The sequence below is a fragment of the Ailuropoda melanoleuca genome, chromosome 1 (genome assembly GCF_002007445.2).
Source record: "Ailuropoda melanoleuca isolate Jingjing chromosome 1, ASM200744v2, whole genome shotgun sequence".
In the NCBI taxonomy this organism is placed as follows: Eukaryota; Metazoa; Chordata; class Mammalia; order Carnivora; family Ursidae; genus Ailuropoda; species Ailuropoda melanoleuca.
Genome location: NC_048218.1, coordinates 184,434,294 through 184,458,560, shown reverse-complemented (window position 1 = coordinate 184,458,560; position 24,267 = coordinate 184,434,294). Strand labels below are relative to the sequence as shown.

Below are 24,267 nucleotides of genomic sequence, written 5' to 3'. Positions count from 1 at the left end.
AGTTGGGTATTGTGATAGAGACCTTTCCGGCCCTTTACAGAAAGTTTATTGACTTCTGCCTTAGGTAGCTCCCTCTGGGTGGAGTTTTTTGTTCCTTAGGCAGCTCCTTGCCTGCTAAAAGCCACCACTATCAAGTGGCACTCCCCATATAGCTTTAGCTACACCACAGCTAGAGCTCCTTCTGAGTTCCATCTCTTACCTGGCCACATTAAAGCCTGCAGTTACTTCTTGCTATTGCTAGTCCCTGGCGGGCGCGGGGGAGGGGGCAGCATCTTTTTGTTGCCTTCCTTTATTGCTGCACACACTTACTCCTTTCATGTCTCCTAGCTTACTCAATTGGGTTGTGCCATCTGTTTCCTTCTGAGACTTTGACTGATCTATCACATGCATAGTATTGTGTTAGAAGCAATGGGGAAAAAATGAGTAAGGATACACACACACACACACACACACACATAGTTGCTTTTATTAACGTTTTTATGAGCTGATGATGACGGCAGGTGAGGGATGGAGATGAGCTAGATACAAATGGCTGTTGTATAAGGAAGACTGTGGTAAGTACAACAAGAGAGGCAGACACAGAGAAGGGAGAGATTGTATCTGCTTTGTATTCAGGGACAGCTTCACTGATGAAGTGGCATTTGAGTGGAACCCTAAAGGATGGATTAGTTTGGGAGGGGTGGACATTTTTGTAAATGAGACTTACAGAAAAGTGGACCGCATGAGATACTGGGGGAGAGAAAGAATAATTGTCAGTTTCTTTAGACACTTGGCAGAGCACTTTGGGCATCAGCTTTTTTTATTCTCATAATGACCCTGTGACTAGTTCCTATTATTATTCTATCTACAGATAAGGGAACCTAGGCTTTTTTTGAAAATGAATTAACTTCCCCATGATTTACAGCTTGAGGGGGAAAAGTTAGGATTCTGATTCAGGCTCCTAATCCTTAGGGATACAGAAAAGCACAAACTGTGTTTCAGTGTCAGTTTAAGGCTGGTTCTACTATAGAAATAAAGCTGAGATGGCTGATTTTGGCCACATCTTGAAGCAACTCACGTGTTGTGTGAAGGTCTTGGGGCAATGGTCTACAAATAGTGGATAGTCCCAGCGGCTTATTGCTCAGGCTAATAAGATGATCAGAGTTGTGTACTTCAGGGAAAATGACCCAGGTAGTGCATAAAAGGTGTTTGGGGGAGAGAGTAGGAGAGGGATTTTAAAGGACAGAGTCAACACCAGGGGTAAGGTTGACAGATGGAGGAAGAACTGAAGCAAATTTGGTGTTTCAGGCTTGGCTCAGTGGTGGTTAGGAAGCTAGTGATATCAAGAATGGAGCTGGGAAACCCAGCACCAAGGGAAGGCTTTAGAGGAGTGACTAGGAATATGATTTTGGATATGTGAAGCTAGAGATACAGAGGACGGTCTCAGTTTAAAAAAAGATTTAAAAGATTTTTATTTTCTCTGGACTTGGAGAATGAGTAGAGTTTATAAGAATGTTCTAGGCTCTAGATTATTGACACAAGAGTTACGTGGTTAAACACATCTGTGATAGATATGAGAAAAGTCTGTGTTGGAGAAAGTTATAAGAATAAGGACAATTACTCTTTGGCCATTGACTCCCTAGAAGGACCACAGATGGGCATCTGGCATTTCTTCAGCCTCTAGTGCTCAGGCTAGTCTTTATGAAGTGCATTTCCCCCTGTTCCTATAGGGCCACTTTAGACTTTTTAAGAATAGTAGACTTTGCCATATACACATAGATTCTTAATATTCACTGGATGTGGATACACTACACTTAATTTCCTAGTCTCAGTTTGTTGGACTCTAAAACTGTTCTAAGAACGGTCATCTGGCTTCATGGGCTTTTTATGAAGCTGTGAAATGCTTTGAAAAATGTGTATCGCTAAACAAATGTAATACACATGAGCTCGCAACTTTTTTCCAGGAGATACACACATCTATCAGTGTATAATGCCCGGACTGTTTTCGTCCTTCTGCGTCTCCGCCTGTCCTCTGCCATGGACAGTTACAAACTTGGTCAATAACTGTCCTGGGAGGACGTGATGCCCCCCCTAAGGACGCACGCAGGTCAGAGATCTAGAAGGCAGAAGGATTTTCAGGGAGGAGCAGGGGCAGGGCATGACCTAGCACCTGGCAGCGCCGTCGATTGGCGGAGGAGAAGGTTGTTCCCTCAGGGCGGCCGCTGATTGGCTGCGGGAGGAGGCGGCAGGACGTCCTCCGAAGTTGAGCAAACACCTCCTCCCTCCGGCCCCCATCCCCATTTCTGCTGGGAATTCGGAACCTACCCTATCCGGACCCAGGAGCTCGGAGGCGGCAGGACCGGTCGGCACCTCAGAGGGGACAAGGTGAGGAGGGCCGCCTGGAGGGGGCTGAATCGACGCGCGGTGGGCTCAGCAGGCGAGATGCGCTTGGAGATCGCCGGCGAGGCGCCGACTGTCCTGCGGGAGCGGCGGGCGAGCTCTGCCTCCTACGCTCTGCGCCGCGGGCCTCTCGGAGACTTCGCGGTACCCCAAGCCGTTGCCCGGACGGCGAGCTTTTGGGCCTCCCTTGCGAGCGTTTCCCTTGCGGCGAGGGAGGGCTGTCTGCGCTCTTCTGGAATTTTTGAATAGCAAAGGGAAGGGATGGCAATTAAAATTTCTTTTCTTCGCTCTCTCTCTCTCTCTCTCTCTTTCTTTTTGGAGAGGGGGAGGTTGCTGGGGAGTAAAGGATAGGTGTGGGAGCTGCAGAACGGACACCCTGTTAATTCTCGGACTGTACATTTGTTTAGGTTGGCTGGCTGCGGAGTGTGGTTGATGGAGATTTTCGGGGGCAGTCCTCTTCCTTAATCCCAGCTTTCACTGTGCGCGGTTGCCGGTCGACCTTTCCAGCTCTGGCCTGCTAAGCCAAACTCTGATCACAAACTCCTTGCCCTGACCATCTTGGGCTGGCCATTCTCTTTGAGATCCCCCCCCCCCCCACGGCAAACTGCTGCTCCTTGGCTACACACTAACGGGCCAAGAAGGTGTAAGAAATTTGGGCACCCTGAATGTCAGCGACTCCTGAACTCCTGAGACCCTGCTGGGGCTGCGTGGCTGTGGTCGGTGTGAGCACTTAATGCGGGGAAGGGGCGCAAGCAGACACAGTTCATTGCCTAACCTGCTTGATTGAGTTGGGCTAAATGCCCTGACAATTTCCAGAAGTGATGTGCTTTCCAGACACTGATTTTAGGGGAGTGGGAGTGGTGTGGGGCCTGGGGAGAGGAAGGAAAGAAGGGAGAGAGACCGTTCAGTAACCTGAACAAAGGTGAACATTTTTTGATATTGTGGGTCATCGTTTATCAGAATGCGGGTAAGGCGTAGCTGTAATTATGCCGATGTAGCTGCTCATGGGACTGAAGGATCGTTTACTTAGGCGGTAGCTTTCACATACTTTATGGTAAAAACAAAAAGTCACCAGTAGCACTTTGCGTGGATGCCTATATGTCTGTGCGTGTATATTTTGCCGCTTGTGCTCCCCTCCCCTTTTTTCCCAATAGATGAGTGAATCTAGGGGTATATGACCTTCTGGCAGTGTAAACTTGTGGCCATTCTGCAAAGTGAGTTAGGAGGACAAAGATTTAGGCCAACTTTTCTTAGTGACTTTCCCACTCTCCAGAAAATAATATTTGTTTTCAATCTCACTTGTTATTGGTGACAGCATTATCAGAACTTCATTTTGATTTATTTGTGGTGGAACCCTCCTACCCGCCCTCCTCTCCCCCTCCCGAGCTTTTAAGCCCTAACAGACCTTAATAGTTCAGGATTTTGGAAGTGATCTTTGGTATGTATGCAGTGCCCCTTTAACAGAAAAGTTTTCATTTTTCCCAATATTCTTTTACTAATTGTCTCATAGAAATAACATTGCAAACAGTGGCAAATTTCCTGGTGAGATCACAAAAAAATTCTATGGAATTAAGAAACTGTACATTTGGCATGGGAAATAACAACATTATTAATGTTTTCATTAAATCTAAGATGCCATCGACTATAAAATACATCCCTATTTCAGAGATGCTAAAATGTGAAAAAAAGTGTCATAAATTTAATGAAATATAGCATCAATGGTAAGCTATATGCCTGAGGGGGTGAAGTTGAGGAGAGGGCTTACTGGGCTCCATTTTGTTTTCCTTGACAAATGAAATGAGGGAGGCGGCATCAATATGGAGCCCCTGCGAAGGCCTTACTACAGTGCGACAAAGAGGAAGGGAAGGTAGTGTTTTCTGTTAGTTATGGTGTTGTGCTCACCTTTGAGGAGTAGGCAGGCTTGGGGCCTTCTTCTGTTCTTGACATTTATTGAGCATTAATGGCATGCAAGATAGTACTTCGTACTTTATGCAGATTAGCTTAGATAAACTTCCCAGGAGCCCTGAGAGGTAGTTACTACTATGAATCCATTCTGCAGATGAGGCACAAACAGGTCGAGTTATGTACTAAGGTCACAGAGCAAGCATTTATAGTTTAGCAAAGAGTCTGACAAGCACATAAACACTTTGGATTAGAGTCCAATTTAAAACTAACTTTGCATTCCATCTCAATGATACTAAATTTGTGGGCTAAAGACCGGAAGAGTCATGGGTCTTAGATCTTTGGATGACTTTGAGTAGCTGCTTGAAAACATGAATATTCTTAGACCAGATTAATTAATATTAGTAGATTCCCCCTGCCCCAAGTCTACTGTTTTTTGTTTGTTTTTTAACATATGGTTAACTGTTTTATAAGGAGTTTAACATGGAAGCGTTTAGAGACTGTACCTATGCAACAGGAAGTGAAAGTCTGGAGGATGGTGTTGTTGCTTGCCCAAGCCTTGTTCTAGCAAGCCTTGGGGTTGGGAAGTGTTTGGATTAGTTCTAGGCCACCACCAGGTGTTCTATTAATTTGGAACCCTTCGGGGCCTCTCCAGGGTTATTATGGTCTGGAAACCAAATATGTAGTGTAGGCTGAGACTCATGGCCGTGGAGCTATGGTCCTCTGCTCTTGAAGGTAGTTTTCCTTAGATATGATCTTTTATGAATACCTCTCACAAAATCTTCTTTGGCTCCTTCATGTGATTTAGGATGGTGATATAATCAGTGATCATGGTTTATTTCATAGTAATTGAAAGAAAATGGTGGGGAGTGTATGGGATTCTAGGCTTGCTGTATCTATGTTTCATCTTTATTTCTAATGACCATTTTCCTTTTCACTTCTCTTGAAAAGGTTAGAAAATACCAAGAACATTTAAGGATGTCCTTCCTCTGCCCCATTCTCATGTATACATTGCAAAGATAGATAATTTGTAAATTAGAAGAACCTTTCCATTGAAAGACGGAAAAAGAGGTACGGTGGTATCATAGAGTATGCTCTATTGCTAAGTCCATCCTCTCATTGTCCTCCTATCTCAGTGCATGTCTGTGCAAAGACTGTTTAGAAATTGTCTGGGGAAGGGTCTTCTTTCCCTCTGCTGACTATGTGACACTTCTCTTTCTACCCTTTATTCCTCTTCTCCTGTTCCTCTTCCTTATTCTCCCTCTTTCTTTGTTTCCTCATCTCCTTTTCTTGCTTTCCCACATCCTCCTTGCTCACCCTACAGGCTGTCATGAGGACTGTCAAGTGATCTCACTAGAGCCGGTAGGTAAGCCAGGGGTCTTCCTGCTTTGTTTCACTGAAAGCATTGCAGAAATGTACCTCACGTTTACTTCCTTATATTCTTGGAAAAGTCCACAAAATTCGGGACAGGGAAATCCAAAACAGCCCACCTGGGCATTTCCATGAAATACCAGACACCTGCCGTTCCCTATCGAAGAGCAATTAAGAAATCCTCAGTGCTGCAAGAAATCTGCAACAGTGAGCATTTCTTGATGACCTTAGAATGAAATGAATTGTGGGCCTGGAAAGTTCCATGTTGAGACCAAATTTCGAAGTTCAAGCAATTACTAACACAGTAATACCTGCTATAATTAAATCTCTTGTTCTAAGCACCCAGAAACCTAGAATTTACCTTGGCAGTGACTCAGGAATGATTTTCAGTGGCATATAGGAGAGGGATCGATAGAAGCACCCCGTGCTGGGGAGAGAACTGATCACTTACTCTATTAAAGTTGATGCCATATGAATCTAATTTATCCTGAAATGAGCTGGCAGTAGTAACATACACCAGATCTACATGGTGTGGGTGCAGGCTTTGGCGAAGAGAAAATCCTGAGTGTTAAATATTAACCTAGGAATCCTGCTTCTGCTTAGAAGCAGCAGCTCTAGGCAGATTCCGGTTCAGTGTTTTCACCTGTAAAATGAAGATAATAATAGTATCTACTTATTAAGATTTTTGAAGGAGGAAATGAAATAATGTCTGGGAAGTGTTCAGCATAGTGTTTGGCATATAATGTCAAATCAATGGTAACTATTGATATGTTTATTTAAAAACAAAGTTAGAATTATGATTTGAGAATTCCCTGCAGAAAGTGAAAGTGAAAGCAGCTTCCCAAAGAAACTTCAGAGGGATCACTCCCTGCTACGCTTCTTTTCTAGTCTCCATAGAAAGTCTGCCTTTGCGGGGAGCCTGGGTGGCTCAGATGGTTAAAAGTCTGCTTTGGCTCAGGTCATGATCTCAGGGTCCTGGGATCGAGCCCTGTATTGGGCTGCCAGCTCAGCAGGGAGTCTGCCTCTCCTCCTGCTTGTGCTTTCTCTCTCTCTCTCTCTCAAATGAATAAATAAAATCTTAAAAAAAAGAAAGTCTGCCTTTGCAAATACATATGTGTGTACTATACATATATGTGTGTGTGTGTGTGTGTGTCTCCTTCCACACCATGTCCCTTACCCCAGACTAAGGGAGGAAGAGGACGGATGGTCACTGAGTTGAGACTGTGCTTATAAATCAAGTTTGGGCTGAGGAGAGACACTAAAATATCTGAACGTGTTCCCTCATATTGGCTCCAAAAGTTGGAAAATTGGCACTAAGAATAGAGGATGCAGGGTCACTTGGTCGCCTATGGTATGTGAAATAGAGCCCTGTGGTTCCGGAAGAACCACACTAGGCTCATGTGTGTGTTCAAAAATCTCACTTGTCTTTGTAATTGGTTTTATTTAAGAACTATAGGGATTTAAGTCCTAAGGGATTGTTGCAATTTTTCCTTTGGTTTGGGGGAGAATAAGTGTTATGGACTTGGGCTTGAGTTGGGGCCTAATAAAATCTCTTTTAGGGGCGCCTGGGTGGCACAGCGGTTAAGCGTCTGCCTTCGGCTCAGGGCGTGATCCCGGCGTTGTGGGATCGAGCCCCACATCAGGCTCCTCTGCTATGAGCCTGCTTCTTCCTCTCCCACTCCCCCTGCTTGTGTTCCCTCTCTCGCTGGCTGTCTCTATCTCTGTCAAATAAATAAAATCTAAAAAATAAATAAAATCTCTTTTAAAAACAACACTGTATAGGGGCGTGTGGGTGGTGCATTTGGTTGAGCGTCTGACTCTTGATTTCTGCTTAGGTCATGATCTCAGGTAGTGAGATAAAGCCCTGTGTTGAGCTCCGTGCTGAGTGTGGAGCCTGCTTGGCATTCTTTCTCTCCCTCTGCCCCTCCCCACTGCTCACACATGCTCTCTCTCTCTCAAAAAAGAGAAGAATTTTAAAAACAAAACTGTATAAATAAACCAAAAATTAGTTAGAGTATATAGCAGTGTTTTACTAAAATATTGCTTCTAGGTATTTTGGCCCAAGTAAAAGTTAGCCTGAGCTGCTTTCATCAGCGTGTTCACTAGCTGTGTGCATCGTTTTTCTTACAGTCCCTCTTCTTTTTAAAGCCTTCTTAGCTCATCACCTTGCTGTTAGCTTTGTTCCTTTAGTCTGTTGTGTATGAGTTGACCGATAATTTTCTATTTCAACTGGCAAGTAGTTGCTCCCAGGAAATGCACTTGGACGTGCCACTGTTTAGACAAAATTTCTCCATCTGTAAATTGGGTCTGATTTAGAGATTTCAGTCTGAGTAACATAAATGTGTTTCCTAAGAATTTTGATGTATGTTAGCAGTGCTTGGTAGGAAGTTTCTAGAAAGAGTGAAATCATTTAGTCCTTATATTTTGATGCCAACCTTAAACATAAAAAACGAAGGTTTAACATCGAAATGATTCAGCAGGCTATCGTCTGAATCGACATTTGACTTCCAAGTGTATGCAACCATTTGAAGAAGGACAGAGTGTTGTTTGATTTTTATGCTTTAAAAATCTATATGTGAATCATCGAACTTTACATCAAAAACCAGGGATGTACCGTATGGTGACTAACATAATATAATAAAAAAACATTTAAAAAATCTATATAAAATTTACTCTGTGCTGGCACATAGTAAGCCTCTTGTAAACATTTCTTGATTGAATAAATGAGTGGAATTATGCAATCTGGAACAGCAGTTAGAAAACTGGTTGAGACAGGTCTGGGTTTAATATGATAGCAGGAGGAAGTGGTATGCAGAGGAAACCCTGAAAAGGGGAACAGCATGGTTATAGCAACACAAGGGTCAGGGAGGGTTAGGACAGTGCTTCTGAGACTTTTAACACCTGTCATGAGGAGCATGTTTGTTTTGGTTTCTTAAATTTCCAGTCTGCCGGGACCAATACTTTTATAAAATTCAGTAACCATGAATTACTAGAAAAATGGTCATGTGATATAAAGGTTTCCAAGCGCTTAATTTCTATTTCTGTGCATAGCTCATCCAGGACCAGTAAAAGGCAGGTCACTGACTACCAGCAGGCTGCCAAACACACTTTGAGTAGCACAGTTTAGGGAATGGTCAGAGATGAACCTCGAAAAGAGGTTGGAGCTGGGTTGTCAAGAATCCTGCACACAATTAAAGGATTCCAACTTTTATGCCATCAAAATCGACAGATTATCTTCCTGTATTTGCATTGTAGGTTAACGTGCTTAAAACTTTTGTGCTGAATACATGTGTGATGAAACATATATTTAAAAAACTCTTTCCACTTGGCAGATACTGGCTAGTGTCCTATAATTTGCTCAGTCCTTTTTTTTTATTTTGGAAATAAATAACCTCACTAGTGGAAATTTGGGTTTGTTGGGTAAAGGAGCACTTTATATTATCCAAGGTTTCCCTCCCCTTTTCTCTATCTTGTATCTGTTACGTCTGAGTTGGTTGGATTTTACAGCAGATTTCTCAGGAGACCAGAACTAATCTGTGAGCCCTCCTGCCTTTTGTTGTTCTGTTCTCTTATGATGTCTTTACAGTCACCAGGTTTTAAGATGCTGCGAGTACAAAGGACCAAACTGGGCAGGCTGGAGCTCAGCTTCTCCAATGGGCTTCACCACAAACCGGTGATGGCCCTGAGACGGGAGGATGTGAATGCCTGGGAGAGGAGGGCGCCTCTGGCTCCCCGGCACATCAAAGGGATCACCAACCTGGGATACAAAGTCCTAATACAGCCTTCCAATCGGCGGGCCATTCATGACAAGGTAAATATTTCTAATTTTTTAAATATGTGGGAATAAAATGAAAATCAAGGAGCTTCTGAGTAAAAATAAAATGTGTATGAAATCAAGGAGCATCTGAGTAAAAACAAAATGATTGCCAATGTCACTTAAACACCCCATGACAATATTCCTTTCTTTTGATTTTACGAGATTTCTAGTTAGAATTTTTACTTGACTCCAGAATTTAGTCAATTAAGTATTATTTTCACCCTATTCCATGCTTTCTCCAGCTGAGGGATGGAGGGATTGCCTTTAGAAGGAGGTAATGTCCTTTAGTCATTGTCCCCATGTGCAACCCTGGTTCTGGGACTAGGGAGACTAAGGCCAATAAGACACTGCTGTATTTCCTAGGAATAAATCATTCTCTTGCATAACCATCACACCTAAAAAATTAGTAATTCCATAATATGATCTCACATAGCCCATTTCACATTCCCCGTTCTCACAAATGTCTTTATGGCCTTTCATTTTAATTGAGTCTTAATTAAGGTTCATTGCATTTATTGTTATGTCTTTTTAGTTCTTTTAATCTAGAACAGGACACCCTTTTGATTTGTTTGTTCCTAGGACATTGACTCTTCTTGAGGAGTCCAGACTAGTTGACTTGTAGAATGGTCTGCCTCTGGGTGTTATTAGTCTGGGTTTTATCCTGGTGAGTAAATTCAGGTGGTGTGTGTTCTTCCTACTGTATCACATCAGAGACACAAAATATCAGGTTGTCCTAAGCTTAGGAATTTGTGGTCACTTGGCTGAGGTAGTTGCCACCAGATTTCTCCATTGTCTAAGCACCTTTTTCCCTTTGTAATTACTGAGTTATCTGTGACGTGATGTTTTGAGACCTGTGAATCTTCTGTGTGTTTCTCAACTACCTTTTGCTAAAGATGTTAGCTTACGTTGATAATCTTTGCCTGAATCATTTTTTTACATGGAAGCTTGCAAAGTGATGATTTTCTGATTTTATCACTTTTCTAAGTTTACTTACTGATTTTCTTCTATAGAAAAGAGATTTCCCTTAGTTGCTCTTTTCTCGCATGCTCTTTTGAGTATCATTATGGATGCCTGGGCCTTTTTCATTTAATTTGTATGATAATCTATTAACCATTTTTTTAAATGTCCCAATTATCCCAAATTTGAGATAGAGGGTTCCTTTAAGGGTGCTCCTGTGTCCTTTGGAGCACTTTATCTTTCAGCTTTCTCGTTTCCTGCAGCAACAAATGGTTTTAGGCTTACCTTGTGCTTTTCTTGCCCCACACCTGGGATTAGACATCTATCTCTTCAGGAAGCCCTGATTTTTTTTAGTATGTAGAAACTAAGATCTGATATCTGGTGTTAGGTGTGCTTATTTTTACCGGGATATTGTTGCTTTTAGCACTTTTAATGAACAGAGCTAAGAAACACAGAGATTACACACATATATATATATATATTATTTAATATTATTTAATCATGAATCAGTACTGATATTTCCAATTAAAATTTTTAACATTGCAGGTTTTTCTTACCTTCAAAATTTTATATTTGCACTTGTGTTCTCCAGCAGTGAAAATTTTAATTCTTTATAATATTAATGCATGTTTTTTGCTTTATTCTATATTATACATAAAATAGTTTTGGAATCACGGTATTATTATTATAACTAACAATAAACCTGTAAATGCTAAGAGAGTAGATCTTAAAAGTTCTTATGTAACTATGCATGGTGACGGATGTTAACTAGATATATTGTGATGATCATTTTGCAATACATACAAATATTGATTATTATGTTGTCTGTGTGAAACTATATAATGTTGTATGTCAATTATACCTCAATAAAAAAATAAACTATTAAATGGGGTTTAATATTTTTTGAATAAAAAAAAGTTTTTCTGCTTTTAGAATATATCTCACAAAGAATATTCAGATGGTTGTATTCAAGTTATTTGAATTATTCTGTGTAGTTACATTGTCAATGTGATACGCAGTTGGAATGATCTGTTTTTTTCTACATATTTTAAAGGTTGCTTTAAAATCCTTTTTGATTTAATTATATTTTTAAAATCAGTGATTAAAACTATGTAAAATGATGTTATCCAGAGAAGTCTTCCTCTTTTTTTAATCCCCTGCATCTTGTCCCCACCCACTCCATAGGTTACTATCATCATTAGTTTCTGATCTATATTTTTCCTATATTTCTTTCTGTAAAAATGAACGTGTGTGTGTGTGTGTGTGTGTATTCTTAGTTCCCCCTTAGTCTTACATAGAAGGTTGTAAACTATACATACTCTATTGTATCTTGCTTGTTTAGTCAATGACATACTCTGGAACTCACTCGTCTGTTCATGGAGATCTGCTTCATTCTGTTTAATGGCTGTGTTTTAATTACTCTGTCATAATTACTCCATGATTTGTGATTTATTTAAGCAGTCTACTATAAATAGGCAAATAGATTGCTTTCAAAGAAACCAGATATGACTCATATGTTCATCCTTGTGTCTGTCCATCTATAGTTTCCTTTAAGGTAGATTGCTAACTAGATTCAACTTCGTTTTATTTGACTGCCACTTTCGATGCTCTTTTAATTCTACCTAGATCATGCTAACCCTTTATTTAGAAATATGAAATGACTTCTATTGTCTCCATGTACTAGCAGTTCAATCTCAGTTAAATGTGTAAGCCTCAGGTTTCCCATTGATAAAATGGCTGTAATAATTGTACCTACCCATGGGAGTTTTAGGAAAATTAAATGAGATAATTCCTGAAAAGAGCTCAGTAGAGCAAGTACTAATTTATTAATAAATGTTAATGATGATTTTTATTTTTTATCCAATAAAGATCATATTCACCATGGTAATAGTCAACTTTTCCAAACTGATTTATCCATTATGCCCTAAACATCTCCTTACTTTCCTGCCTCCATATTTGTATATATTTCTTCAATACTTTTTACTGATATTACCACCTCGCATTTCCTATCTCCATTTCTCTAAATGCTACCTAGCCTTTTAGAGTACTTTAAAGTTTCATATTTCCTTGATAATCTCACCCAGGAATTATCTCAATATCCATTAAACTAATGTGTCACTTACATTCTGCTGTTCATGATTCTTTTGAATTTGACCTCATTTATTGTGCTTCTGACTTCTTTTTACTGTGTTTTGTGAGCTCCTTTATGGGAGGAATGTTATCTGCCTTTTTAGTGTGTCTTATCATCTCATCTCTAGCACAATCCACTGGATGGAGTGGGGCAGTAATAAATACTAATTGAACCAAGAAAAAAAGGAAAAAAAGGAAAAAGAAAAGTAACTATTGCCGATATATGTCTTTCTTTTAAAAATAGACCTGAGTAATAAATTACTGTTTTGCATTTAGCATTTCAGTACGTTGTCGATACAAAATACACGTTTTGCAAATATTTTTAAATCATATGTGCTAGTGGTTATGATCAAACTATTAACTGCTCTTAAATAGGAGTAGGTGGTGAATTTTCTAATTTTTTTTGCTATAAAGGTCAAACTTGTTAAATTGATCTTTAGCCAGAAAGTAAAAATATTAGAAGTAGTTATTCTATTATTTGTTCTAATCCATACAGATTTTATGCCTTCCAAAGATTGTGCCCTTATTTGCTACACTTATTTATTAAAGAAATTAAGAATACAACAAATTAGGGAAGTAACTTTTAACCAAAATTGCATTCGCAGGAATATGTCAAAGCTGGTGGCATTCTTCAGGAGGACATTTCTGAAGCTTGTCTAATTTTGGGAGTTAAAAGACCCCCAGAGGAAAAATTAATGTCTAAGAAGACTTATGCATTCTTCTCCCACACAATAAAGGCCCAGGAGGCCAATATGGGCTTGCTGGATGAGATTCTGAGACAGGTAATTAGTGGCCAGTAATCGTAAATGTTAAGATAGAAACAACATTTCTTTCTACTTTTAAATGTCAGGTGGAGTTTTAGTTTTCTTTCAACATCTAGGAAATACATCATGTTATTCACCTCAGTAGGAGAGGTGATCTATGAATTAGTGCTTGAATAGTTCTGCTGCTCCTCGGGCTCTGCTATCCAAGTTTGGAATTTGTAATAAGAGAAACCAAATGTTTCATTTCTTTTGTACTGAAATGGAAAAAAATGATAGAAGTGTTCCCCCAAACGATTAGCTCTTTATAAGGTCAAATGGTCAGATATTACCAAGTAGAATTTAGAGCTAAATAGAGCCTCAGGGATCATATAATCCACCTCCCTCATTTTTTAGTTGGAGCCCAGAGAGGTGAAGTGACTTGACTGATGTTGCACAGCTCTGTAGTGCCAGAACTGGGCTGGAAATTATTTTTACATTTATTAACACTCATGAAGGAAGAAATAATTTTTTGAGATATAAGTACTATACAAAAACTCTCAGCTGTTTAAAATACAGAGTATTCGTTCAACAAATATTTACTGAATGCTTGCAATGTGTTTGACCCTCTTCACTGCAATGGCAATACAGTAACTGTCTTCACAGAGCTTACGTTGTAGTGGGAGGAGACATGATAAAAAATAAGGTATCTCATCTGTCACTTAGAGATATGTGTGATGAAGATAAATATGATACAGAAAGAAAAGGGGGATCTGGGCACTGTGGGTGGTGACTGTAGCTTAAATGGGATGATCAGGGAGAACCTCACTGCAAATTTGGCATTGAGCAAAAATCTGAAGTAATGTGAAGGATCAAGTCATATCCATCGGGAAAGAGTCGTCCAAGCAGAGAGCATAGTAGTGCAAAGTCCCGTGGGTCTGGCTGAGTGGAGGGTTAGTGTCAGTTGTACTTTAAAGTGCTTATTCAGAATGCCGTGTGAATAATATTGGGGATGGGGGAGAAAATGGATAAGATTGTTAGTCTAGACTAGAATGGACGCCAGGTTCCAAATGACAGTGGCTCCCATGAGGGTGGTGGGAGTGGAGATGGTGATAAATAGACCCAATATTGGGTGTATTTTAGAGGTCAGATCCTGCAGAAGTTGCTGGTGAGAGAAATGTGGAATATGAGAGAAAGAGGCAGACTGAGATGAGTCCGAGGTTTTGGCCTGAGCAGTTTGCAGGTGTTGCCACAGACTGAGAGGACGGTACTGCAGGAGGGAGCAGGCGTGGGTGGGAGGGTCAGGAATAGAGTTTAGGGCCTGTTCAGTTTAATTTGTCCATTAGACATTTAAGCAGATTTCAGACTTTTAGGCATTAGATTTTAAGGAGGGAGCCACTGATACCAGTTCGTAGCTCAGGGTGACTCCTCCTGATACATATTTGTCAGACGCTTGATGGAATCTAAGACCATGAGACTGGATGAGGGTAGGTAGTAAGTGTAGATATAGAAGTCCAAGGTCCAAGCCCTGGGGTAAGGATGCTAGATTAGAGCATTAGAACCTAGACAAGAATCTGAAAATAGGCAGAGGACAGGAGACTTCACAAACAGTAAAAGCAATGGAGGAAAGTGTGTTTTGTATAGGCCTATAGAATACATTCCTACTCATTTCAAATATGCTAGACCTGGGCTAGTGAATTCCCAGTGGTTTTGAGAAACAAATTTAAAAAGTAATTAATGGAAATAATAGTATAAGAAAAAGCTTTCACCTTAAGCAGATAAACTCTTTTAAAATTACTTTAGAAGCATTTTCTTTCTTGTTTTACGAACTTTTGTTCATTACAAGAGAATTAACAAAAACGGAACAGGTGTGGCTGCTTTCTGGCAGTATTTTGTAACCGGTTACTTAGAGTTGGATGAATATTAAACATTCTTAAATTCAGGCACATGGTAAAAATCATATGGTCTTTGAGGAAATAAAATGACTATTTAAAACATTCTGTAATTACAGTGTATCAATAGCTTTTAACCATGAGTTAATAAGACATTCCTGAGAGGAAAGATTCCCAAAGACAGAAGAAGAATGTGGTTTCAGTGAAGGTGAGAAAGTGAAAAGCAGGCAGCATGTGCTACTTTGTAAATGAACCTTCCTTGTAAAAGGATGGAGAGAGAAAAAAGAGGGAAGGAGGAAGGCAGAGAGAAAGAGAATGGGGAAGATTTGTGTGTGTGGACTTGAGAGAGGGTGTTGTCATTTTTAGGTAGGAAGGAACAGTGTACAAAGGGATAATGCAGGAAAGAAAAAGTTCAAGAGTGGTTTTGGAAGACATGGGAAAAGGCTGGGATCCAGCTCACAGGGATTAGCCTTGGGCGGGCCTTGTTTTCTTTTCTTTTTCTTTTTTTTTTCTTTTTAAAGATTTTATTTATTTATTTGACAGAGAGAGCCAGCGAGAGAGGGAACACAAACAGGGAGTGGGAGAGGAAGAAGCAGGCTCCCAGTGGAGCAGGGAGCCCGATGCGGGGCTCAGTCCCAGGACTTTGGGATCACGCCCTGAGCTGAAGGCAGATGCTTAATGACTGAGCCACCCAGGTGCCCCAGGGACTTATTTCCTTTGAGACTAGAAGGAAGGATATGGGGATGAGTGGGACTCTCTCTATATAGATAGATAGATAGATAGATAGATAGATGATAGATAGATAGTGCTGACCTAAAAGTTAAAGGAAGTCATGCCTTTCCTATTTTATTGACCACCATCAAGGGGCATTTATCACCCTGCTAGTTTGTGACTCAGCATTTTCTAAATATTTCATGGTGCACCTGATGGTAACTTACAAAGTCAGGTCGAGATATATTTTTTAAGAGGAAGAAATGTGAAATATTTATTTGCTCATCTATATGCTTTACTCATTGAGATTAAGCTTAATGGGTCTGGGTGAAAATTTTTTATCGTTTCTTCAGGAAATCCGACTTATTGATTACGAGAAAATGGTGGATCATAGAGGAACACGGGTAGTGGCGTTTGGACAGTGGGCAGGTGTGGCAGGTAGGTATGCCAGGGCTTTTACATCACCCACTTTTTAAATTTGCCTGGGAAGTAACTGTTTTCTCTTTTTCTGTGGCAAGGGCATGGAAGAGTTCATTTCCACCAATAAGAATAAACATGGGGGTACAGCTAAGAGTGATGAAAACTAGGGGAATAAAATAAGAAGGTAAATCATTACATATCTTTATTACAAAAGTTAAAAAGAAAAAGAAAGCAGGGAGAAGGAGAACAACTATGAGAAGGATGTGACTTTTTAGGTAGTTCTGTCTAGAAGACTAGGAGAGGTCAGTTTGGTGATGAGGAATAGTGGAGAAGAAAGCGGGGAAGAGAGGGAAAAGATATAGGGGCAGGAACCAAGAGGAACAGTTTAGAAAGGATAAGAGCTGGAGTTGGGGGAAAACTCCACTTGATTTTTGTCCCAGTTAGTATTTTGAGCTTCCTTTAGTTGAGGAAACACCACTTTATGTTATAACTGTGCATCAGATTAGATTACTTGAAGGTCTGTAATTGTTAGAACAAGTAGAAAATTTGTGGGGATATAGAATAGTAAGACACCATCAACCATCCTGACATAATTGACGATTATTTGAGCACTCACCCAGACAGCCCATAAGAACAGAACAGTTCTTAATAAACAAAATGTTTGAAATCATTGAGTATGTGCTCTGACTATAATAAAGTTGATGTTGAAATAATAATAGAAAGATATCTAGAAAATTTCCAGATATTTGGAAGATAAACAATGTATTTTTTAATAACCCATGAGTCAAGAAGGAATCACAGGAAAAATTAGTAAATACTTTGAATTGAATGAAAATTTAAAACGGCATACCAAAATTTATGGGATGCATATAAGGTGGTGCTTAGAAGGAAATTTGTAGCATTTAATGCTTTTATTAGAAAAGAAGAAAGTCCAAATTAGTGATCTAAACTTCCGTCTTACAAGGCAAGAATATGAGGAAGTGATTACACCCAAAGCAAGTACAAGGAAATGAATAATAAAGATAAGAGGGAAGATCAATGAAATCAGAAGCTAGTTTTTTTTTTAAAGCAAATCAGTAACATCAATAGGCTTCCAGTTAGACTGATTAGAAAAAGAGAGAAGCCACAATTTACCAATATTAGGAATATAAGAGAGGCCCTCACTGTATTTCATATAGACATTAAAAGGGAAAGAAAATATTATGAATAGGCCAATAAATTTGACAATGTTGATCAAATAGACAAATCCTTGGAAGACAGAAATTACCAAAACCAACTCAAGAAGAAATAAAAAACTTGAATATCAAAGAAATTCTACTCATAGGCATTTATCAAGAGAAATGAATTATTTTTTATAAAGACTTATTTCTAGTAGCTTCATTCATAATAGTGTAGAAACAATCCAAATGTCTATCAGCAGAGGAATGGATAAATAATTTGTGATATACCCATAAGATGGAAACTCTTTGTCAATAAAAAGAAGTAAACTACTGAATAAACTTCTGAAACCACACTGAATTAGGTATGAATCTCAAAAACATGCTGAGTGAAAGCAGACACACAAAAAAGAGTATATACTTATAATTTCATTTATATGAAACTGTAGAATTAACTACTCTATACAGAGAAAAAGAAGACCAGTAGTTTTCTGGGGCAAAGGACTGGGGAGGATTGACTGGGTTGATGGAAATATTCCGTATCTCGATTATGTTGGTGGTAATATGGGTGTGTACATATGTTTACAGTTATCGAATGATACACTTTAAATTGGTGCATTTTATTGAATGTAAATTACTCTTTTAAAAGTTGACTTCAGAAAAAAGATCAAAGAACATATGGAAGGGATACAGAGAAGGAAATTTCTGTTCCTAAAAAGAGGAAGAGGAGAGTGGATGCTGAGGTCTTTGCTATGGGTATGCTGAGTTTTCGCTATTTGAGTCCAAACTGAGAAATCCATAAAGTAGTTGGTCAGGTCTTGAAATAAAATACCTGTGTTAGAGATACAGACTTAGGGTCATCAGCATATACAGAATACTTGAAATTTAGGACTGGATAAAATTAGCTAAGGAAAAAAATGTAGAGATCGAAGAGAATAGGGCCCTGGACAGAATCCTGAGGCTAATTGATTTAAAGGAGGACCTTAAGGAAAGGGCAGAGGACGCTAATTTAAAAGAAATGGGCATGGGAAGAGGCACCTATAGAAATGTGGGATGAAAATTTTCAAGTCAGGGATGCTGAGGGAAGAGAGGGTTCCAACAGAGAGGGATTCCACGTTGCCGAATACCTCTGACAGGTAAGTCAAGGTCTGACAGTTGTTCACCAAGTTTAGCTATTAGGTCACTAAAATTGCTGATGACACTCATAAGGTCAATGCTGACCTTGTATTTGTTTGTTGATTAGTTTTGGTTTGAGAGAAATGTAAGTGTCTTTAAATGTTGATAAGAGTGAGCCAATAGGGAGCGATAGTGCAAGGAATAATTTCAAAAGTGAATTCCTTAGAGAAGGAATGGGAAGGGATGGGATTTGGAGCAAAGATAGAGAGAATAACCTCAGAAAAGAAGAGGGACACTCTTTCCATTTGGGCAGGCTTGAAAGTGTAAGGGAATGGGTAGGGATGCAGCTGGGTTAGTGTTTTTGATGGCAGAAAATTGAGGGGACAAATAAGGTGACCCCTGGGGCCCCTTCCAGATCTGAGATGCTGTGGTCTCTGCTTCATCAGAGCACAGAGCAGGCTGGAGAACGGTCAGAGAGAGCAGCTTCAACTCCTGACTAATGGCTTTTCTGTTGGTCTGATTCTGCGATAGGGATGATCAACATTTTACACGGAATGGGGTTAAGGCTCCTCGCACTGGGACATCACACACCTTTTATGGTGAGATGTGTATTTTGTTTATTTTTTTGAAAATACATATCAGGAAAATGTCTCAGGTGGTAGACTAACTTGAATTCACGTGTGCTTGCTTTCAGCACATTGGCATGGCTCATAACTACAGGAACAGCAGTCAGGCTGTGCAAGCTGTCCGCGATGCTGGCTACGAAATCTCTCTGGGTTTGATGCCAAAGTCGATAGGGCCTTTAACATTTGTGTTCACAGGGACTGGTAATGTATCTAAGGTAACTTCTTAGATACTTCTAAGAAAGTCTTCTTTCTGTAAAGCAATCAAAACTCTGAAACTAACCCAAGGAATGTGAACATTTTGTGGTCATTTCAGAGCCTTGCTTCTGGATGAGTAGGTGTTCTATTTTGGTACTTTCTTACCTATGTAACTTTTCCCACAGTATAGAGCAGTAATGGTCCAAACTTATTTTCTTTGCTTTCAGTTGACTCCAAGCTGTCAGAGTCTTTGAACACTTTTTCTTTTTAAAGGGATAAATCATTGTTAATGGCATAAAGGTCTGTTCTTAGGGCGATCTGTTTTACCTTCCTCACTGAGATGTCCAAAAGTTTGGAAGTGAGCGCAGGATGTAACTTTTTAAAATGATTTGAAGTTTTGCCAATAAAATTTTAGGAAGCTTAATTCAGGACTAGAATGAATACTTTCTTCCTTCTGGGGTCGTTTTGAGAAGGCATTTGTGATCCTCCAGAGAAACTTGTAATTGTAAAATAGATCTTATTTCAATGAAAATATTTTATGAATAACAGGACATCACTATTTGTAGTATACTGTGAGGTAGGCATGTGATTTTTTTCATAGGAAATACAGCTTTCTCACTTGAAATAATTCTGCAGTGGAGCACAAAGTAAATAGAAATATTTTATTGTGCTCTCATCTTTAAACACCCTGTGTCTACTCTGAGTAACTTAAGTAAAAAAAAAAAAAAAATTAAAGCTCCTTCCAATGACTGCTGTTCATACTGGAATAAAAGCTGGTTTGTAGACTGTGCAAGAAGCATACCTGTACTTCTGTGTTTCAGGCCTCGTCCTCCAGGACAAGAGGAGCTAATAATTGTGGGGAATGTGAGTTGGAATCTTTGCAGGAAACCCTGTTGGCTTTTTTCCTATTGATTCTTAGGTTTTTTACTCATGCATTATTTACAGGGAGCCCAAGAAATCTTCAATGAGTTACCTTGTGAATACGTGGAACCACATGAATTAAAAGAAGTTTCCCAAAATGGAGGTAAGGGGGAGGGGAAGACTGTATGTATCTTTTACTGTTTTTAACAGTTTCTGTGTTATAATATTTTATCACCATAAATCTTTATCATTTGTCACCTACTTTACTAATTTCTTTCTCCTCTGCAAGACCTGAGAAAAGTGTATGGGACGGTGTTAAGTCGCCATCATCATCTTGTCAGGAAAACAGATGGTGTGTATGATCCTGTAGATTATGACAAATATCCTGAGCGCTACACAAGTCGTTTTAACACTGATGTGAGTATCACATTCAGCTCCTGAATTGGTTGCTTCTAATACACTATAGTCAGGCTGTTTTCAAGGAGAGAGGTTATAAATACATACATTGGTTTTCAGTTCCCCATATTGGCTTGTGAATCCTTTGGGTCGGCCTTAGGAGTTGTTGGCTTTTACTGATGTTTGGAGTGGCCTTTGCTTAGTCGTTTTGGTGGCTATGCCCCTTGTTTCACTGTCTCTGTTTCTACTTCAGGTCTGCATGTGCCCAATAACTCTAAACCATTTCCTGTGGAGTACTCTTTTCTGTGTTTATGCTGGACTAGTTATACTCTTGGCAAAGCACAGTGTCTATGGGTTTCATCTCAGCCTAGTTTCATCCCTTCTATAGCCACAAATTGCAGTCAGAACCTCAGCCAGCTGTCTTGGAATGCATGACATTGATTACAGGGGACTAGGGTGAAACAGCACAGCTACATAAGCACAGACCTGTCCCCACTGTACAAGTTACCTGTAATTCTGAACCTTCTGATGGGGACACCCTGGCCTTATCTTCTAGAAAGAACAATGTATTTATGTGTTCTGTAGGAGTCACTGCCAAGTCCTCCTCAAAATAAATCAGCAAACCAAAAAATAAATAAAAGTGCATGCATTTATTGTGAAAAGGAATGTTTTAGATAATTTTAAATAGCAGAAGATTATAGATTCTGGTATGCAATATAGCTGTTATGGCATGTAGAGCATGTTGTAGAGAAGGACTTTTACCTGTGGCTTGAGAATGCTTGAAATGCTTGAGAAACAAAAATGATGAAACTAGTTTCAGACTGAAAAATTAAAAACCTAGTAAATTTCCATCCCTTCTCTTTTCCCCAATCACAGAAATATTGGTGATTGGATGCATCCTAAAATTTATAATGACCTAGTTACCATGTATGCATGTATGTAGCACATTTGTCCATGGAGCTTACAGATGTTATCTGATTTAATCTTCACAGCATTCCTTTGAGGAATGGGGTACATATTATCCCCATCTGGCAGGTAAGGAAACTAGAGCCCAGAGAAGTTGAGGTGGCATGATGTAGCTCACACTACGGTGGTTGAGCTGGAAATAGAGTGCTAGGTCACTTGATTCTGTCCTTTCCTTTTTTTGGCCATGTAGTACAGTAGAAAACAGAAATAGTAATATATTTATGCTCATATACTTCTCATGGAGTAATTCTACACTGAAATCTGGGTGGGTATTTATTGTCTTCACCTCACGAAATGACCACTGACATGGCAAATCATAAAGTCAATTCGAAGTAACGTTAAATTATTTCTCATGAACTTTACTGATAGCTCTCTTTCAGCCTACTGCACTGAAATTTGCTATTGCCTATCTTGTTGAACTTGGCACTTGCTTTACAGATTGCACCCTATACAACTTGTTTCATTAATGGAATCTACTGGGAACAAAACACTCCTCGTCTACTAACTCGCCAAGATGTCCAGAGTCTTTTGGTTCCAGGCAAGTCCTCTGTTGCTGGTGTGGAAGGCTGCCCTGCATTACCACACAAGTAAGGACTTCACTTCAGTAATGATGGCTGTTTTCAGCAGCAGGGCCCACTCTTAGGGTATCATTTACAGGGGATTCACATATCACGGGACTTAACTGTTAATGACTAGTGGTCTGTTTTATCTCACTTGATCTCTTGGCAGCATTTGACAATTAACCTTCCTTCCTTCTCGAAACTCTCTTCTCTTAACTCTACATGAAGCTCAGAGGTAACCTCCTCAGAAGGATCTTCTCTGTCCCCATCCCCATCTCTCTCTAGTCTGTTACTTTTTTTCCCCTGAAATTCATGATCATTTATTTTCCTATGTTTATGATTTTTCTCCCTCCCATTAAAATTTAATCTCCTTAAGGATAGGGGTCCTATTTATCTTGGTGACAAGTACGCAGTACATTGCCTGACATACAATTTGTATTCAACTAATTATTAAATGTTGAATTACATAATTAATCAATAAATATTTGTGAACACCTCATCTGCCTGGTGCTCTGCTAAGCTGAAGGATAGAGAAAAAACATGATTGCTACCCTCAGGCATGTAGCTGGCATGAAATAAATGCCAAGGGAATGCTAGGAGCAATAAATAGCACAAGATTTAGAAGAAAGTGGGAACATTGGGCTCAGCAAAGCCTTGAAAGGGAAGACTGAGGAGAAAGAATTTCAAGTGGTAGGATTGGTGCTTGATAAGTAGGAACCACCAAAGCACAATTTAAGACACAGTGAGTGTAACAGTCTGGCTCTAGTGCAGGGTCTATAAAGGCAAGTGGTAGTTGGAGGTTGGGCAGGAAATTTTTGGTCAACCCCTAAAGGATTTCAAAAGCTGGGCTGAGATTTCTGTTCATAATTCTGGAGATTTCCCTGTACTAACATGTAAAATTGTGTAGTGGCTAGATAAGCACAGACCTGTCCCCACTGTACAAAAAGTTACCTACAATTCCAAACCTTCCGATGAGATACACTGGCCTCACCATATATGAAGAACAATGTATTTCTGTGTTCTGTAGTCATCGGTCATACAAAGTCCCCCTCAGAATAAACCTTGTGCCACTAAGCAGGGTGGAGGTAGTGTAATCAACCCTTCATAAGTTATTTAGAGTTGGCTAAATAGGTTAACTTTAACTAGGCTGTTTCTTATGATTTCTCTAGGGAAGAGGTTTTCCACTTTGATTTCCTTTTTTCTCCTCCTCCTCTTCTTTTTCTTCTTACTTTTGTGTGTGGAGACTAAAACTTGTATTGGGAAGATTGTCTATATCCTAGAAGAACACAGTGTCCTGAACAGTGAACTGTAGGAAAAAGAGCTGAAGAGGCAGGAAATATTTGGCACCCACACTGAAAGTTGTTCAAGTACCTTTCATTTTTATTCATTTTTAATCTTGTTGAGAAGATTCGTGCTCTCATCTGAGTATCAATGTTATTTTCAGACTTGTGGCAATATGTGACATTTCAGCTGACACGGGAGGATCTATAGAGTTTATGACTGAATGTACGACAATAGAACATCCCTTTTGTATGTATGATGCAGACCAGCATATTATTCATGACAGGTGAGTTTGCTAAGGCTATAGATGATAAGAGATAGATAGTAATACATCATTTACTTACCTTGATATACTAGTTTAAAATATTCAGTGGTTTACATTTTTATGAAGGCTATGCAAATATCCAGAGATATGCTCAACCATATTTAAAAATTTGATAGAAAAACCATATACAAATTCAAACAGTTAAATACATGTATATTACATTTAAATGGGGAATAGTTGCTAAAGAAGGGAAGTTTTGTTTGAAAAGTCCTGTTTATTTTCTTTTATACTTTGGTACACGATTATAAATTATTATGGAGCAAATATAATGGAGTAGACGCCTGGAAATGTTAGAGCTTACAAATAACATTTCATACATCTGAATAAAGCATATTGCTTCTCCTAGTGTTGAAGGCTCTGGGATTCTGATGTGTTCCATTGACAATTTGCCAGCACAGCTTCCAATTGAAGCTACAGAATACTTTGGAGACATGCTTTACCCTTATGTTGAAGAAATGGTAAGCT

At 39.5% G+C, this 24,267-nt stretch overlaps 1 protein-coding gene across 3 annotated transcripts in view; it reads left to right on the top strand.

Moving 5' to 3' along the window:
- The first annotated feature begins 2,226 nt into the window (after positions 1-2,226).
- Positions 2,227-24,267, top strand: part of AASS (aminoadipate-semialdehyde synthase) — a 64,384-nt gene continuing 42,343 nt past the window's right edge. The window contains exons 1-11 of one of the 3 annotated variants that reach the window (XM_002919017.4): positions 2,227-2,364; positions 9,239-9,463; positions 13,162-13,338; positions 16,253-16,337; positions 19,124-19,191; positions 19,287-19,433; positions 20,359-20,437; positions 20,564-20,691; positions 22,075-22,223; positions 23,641-23,763; positions 24,149-24,260. In XM_002919017.4, coding sequence (XP_002919063.1) covers positions 9,254-9,463; positions 13,162-13,338; positions 16,253-16,337; positions 19,124-19,191; positions 19,287-19,433; positions 20,359-20,437; positions 20,564-20,691; positions 22,075-22,223; positions 23,641-23,763; positions 24,149-24,260 — 1,278 coding nt within the window. In that variant the 5' untranslated portion in view covers positions 2,227-2,364; positions 9,239-9,253. Of the gene's footprint in view, positions 2,365-9,238; positions 9,464-10,048; positions 10,134-13,161; positions 13,339-16,252; positions 16,338-18,125; positions 18,233-19,123; positions 19,192-19,286; positions 19,434-20,358; positions 20,438-20,563; positions 20,692-22,074; positions 22,224-23,640; positions 23,764-24,148; positions 24,261-24,267 lie in introns of those variants that run through there. The other 2 variants (XM_019799435.2, XM_034671209.1) reach the window with 2 other exon arrangements.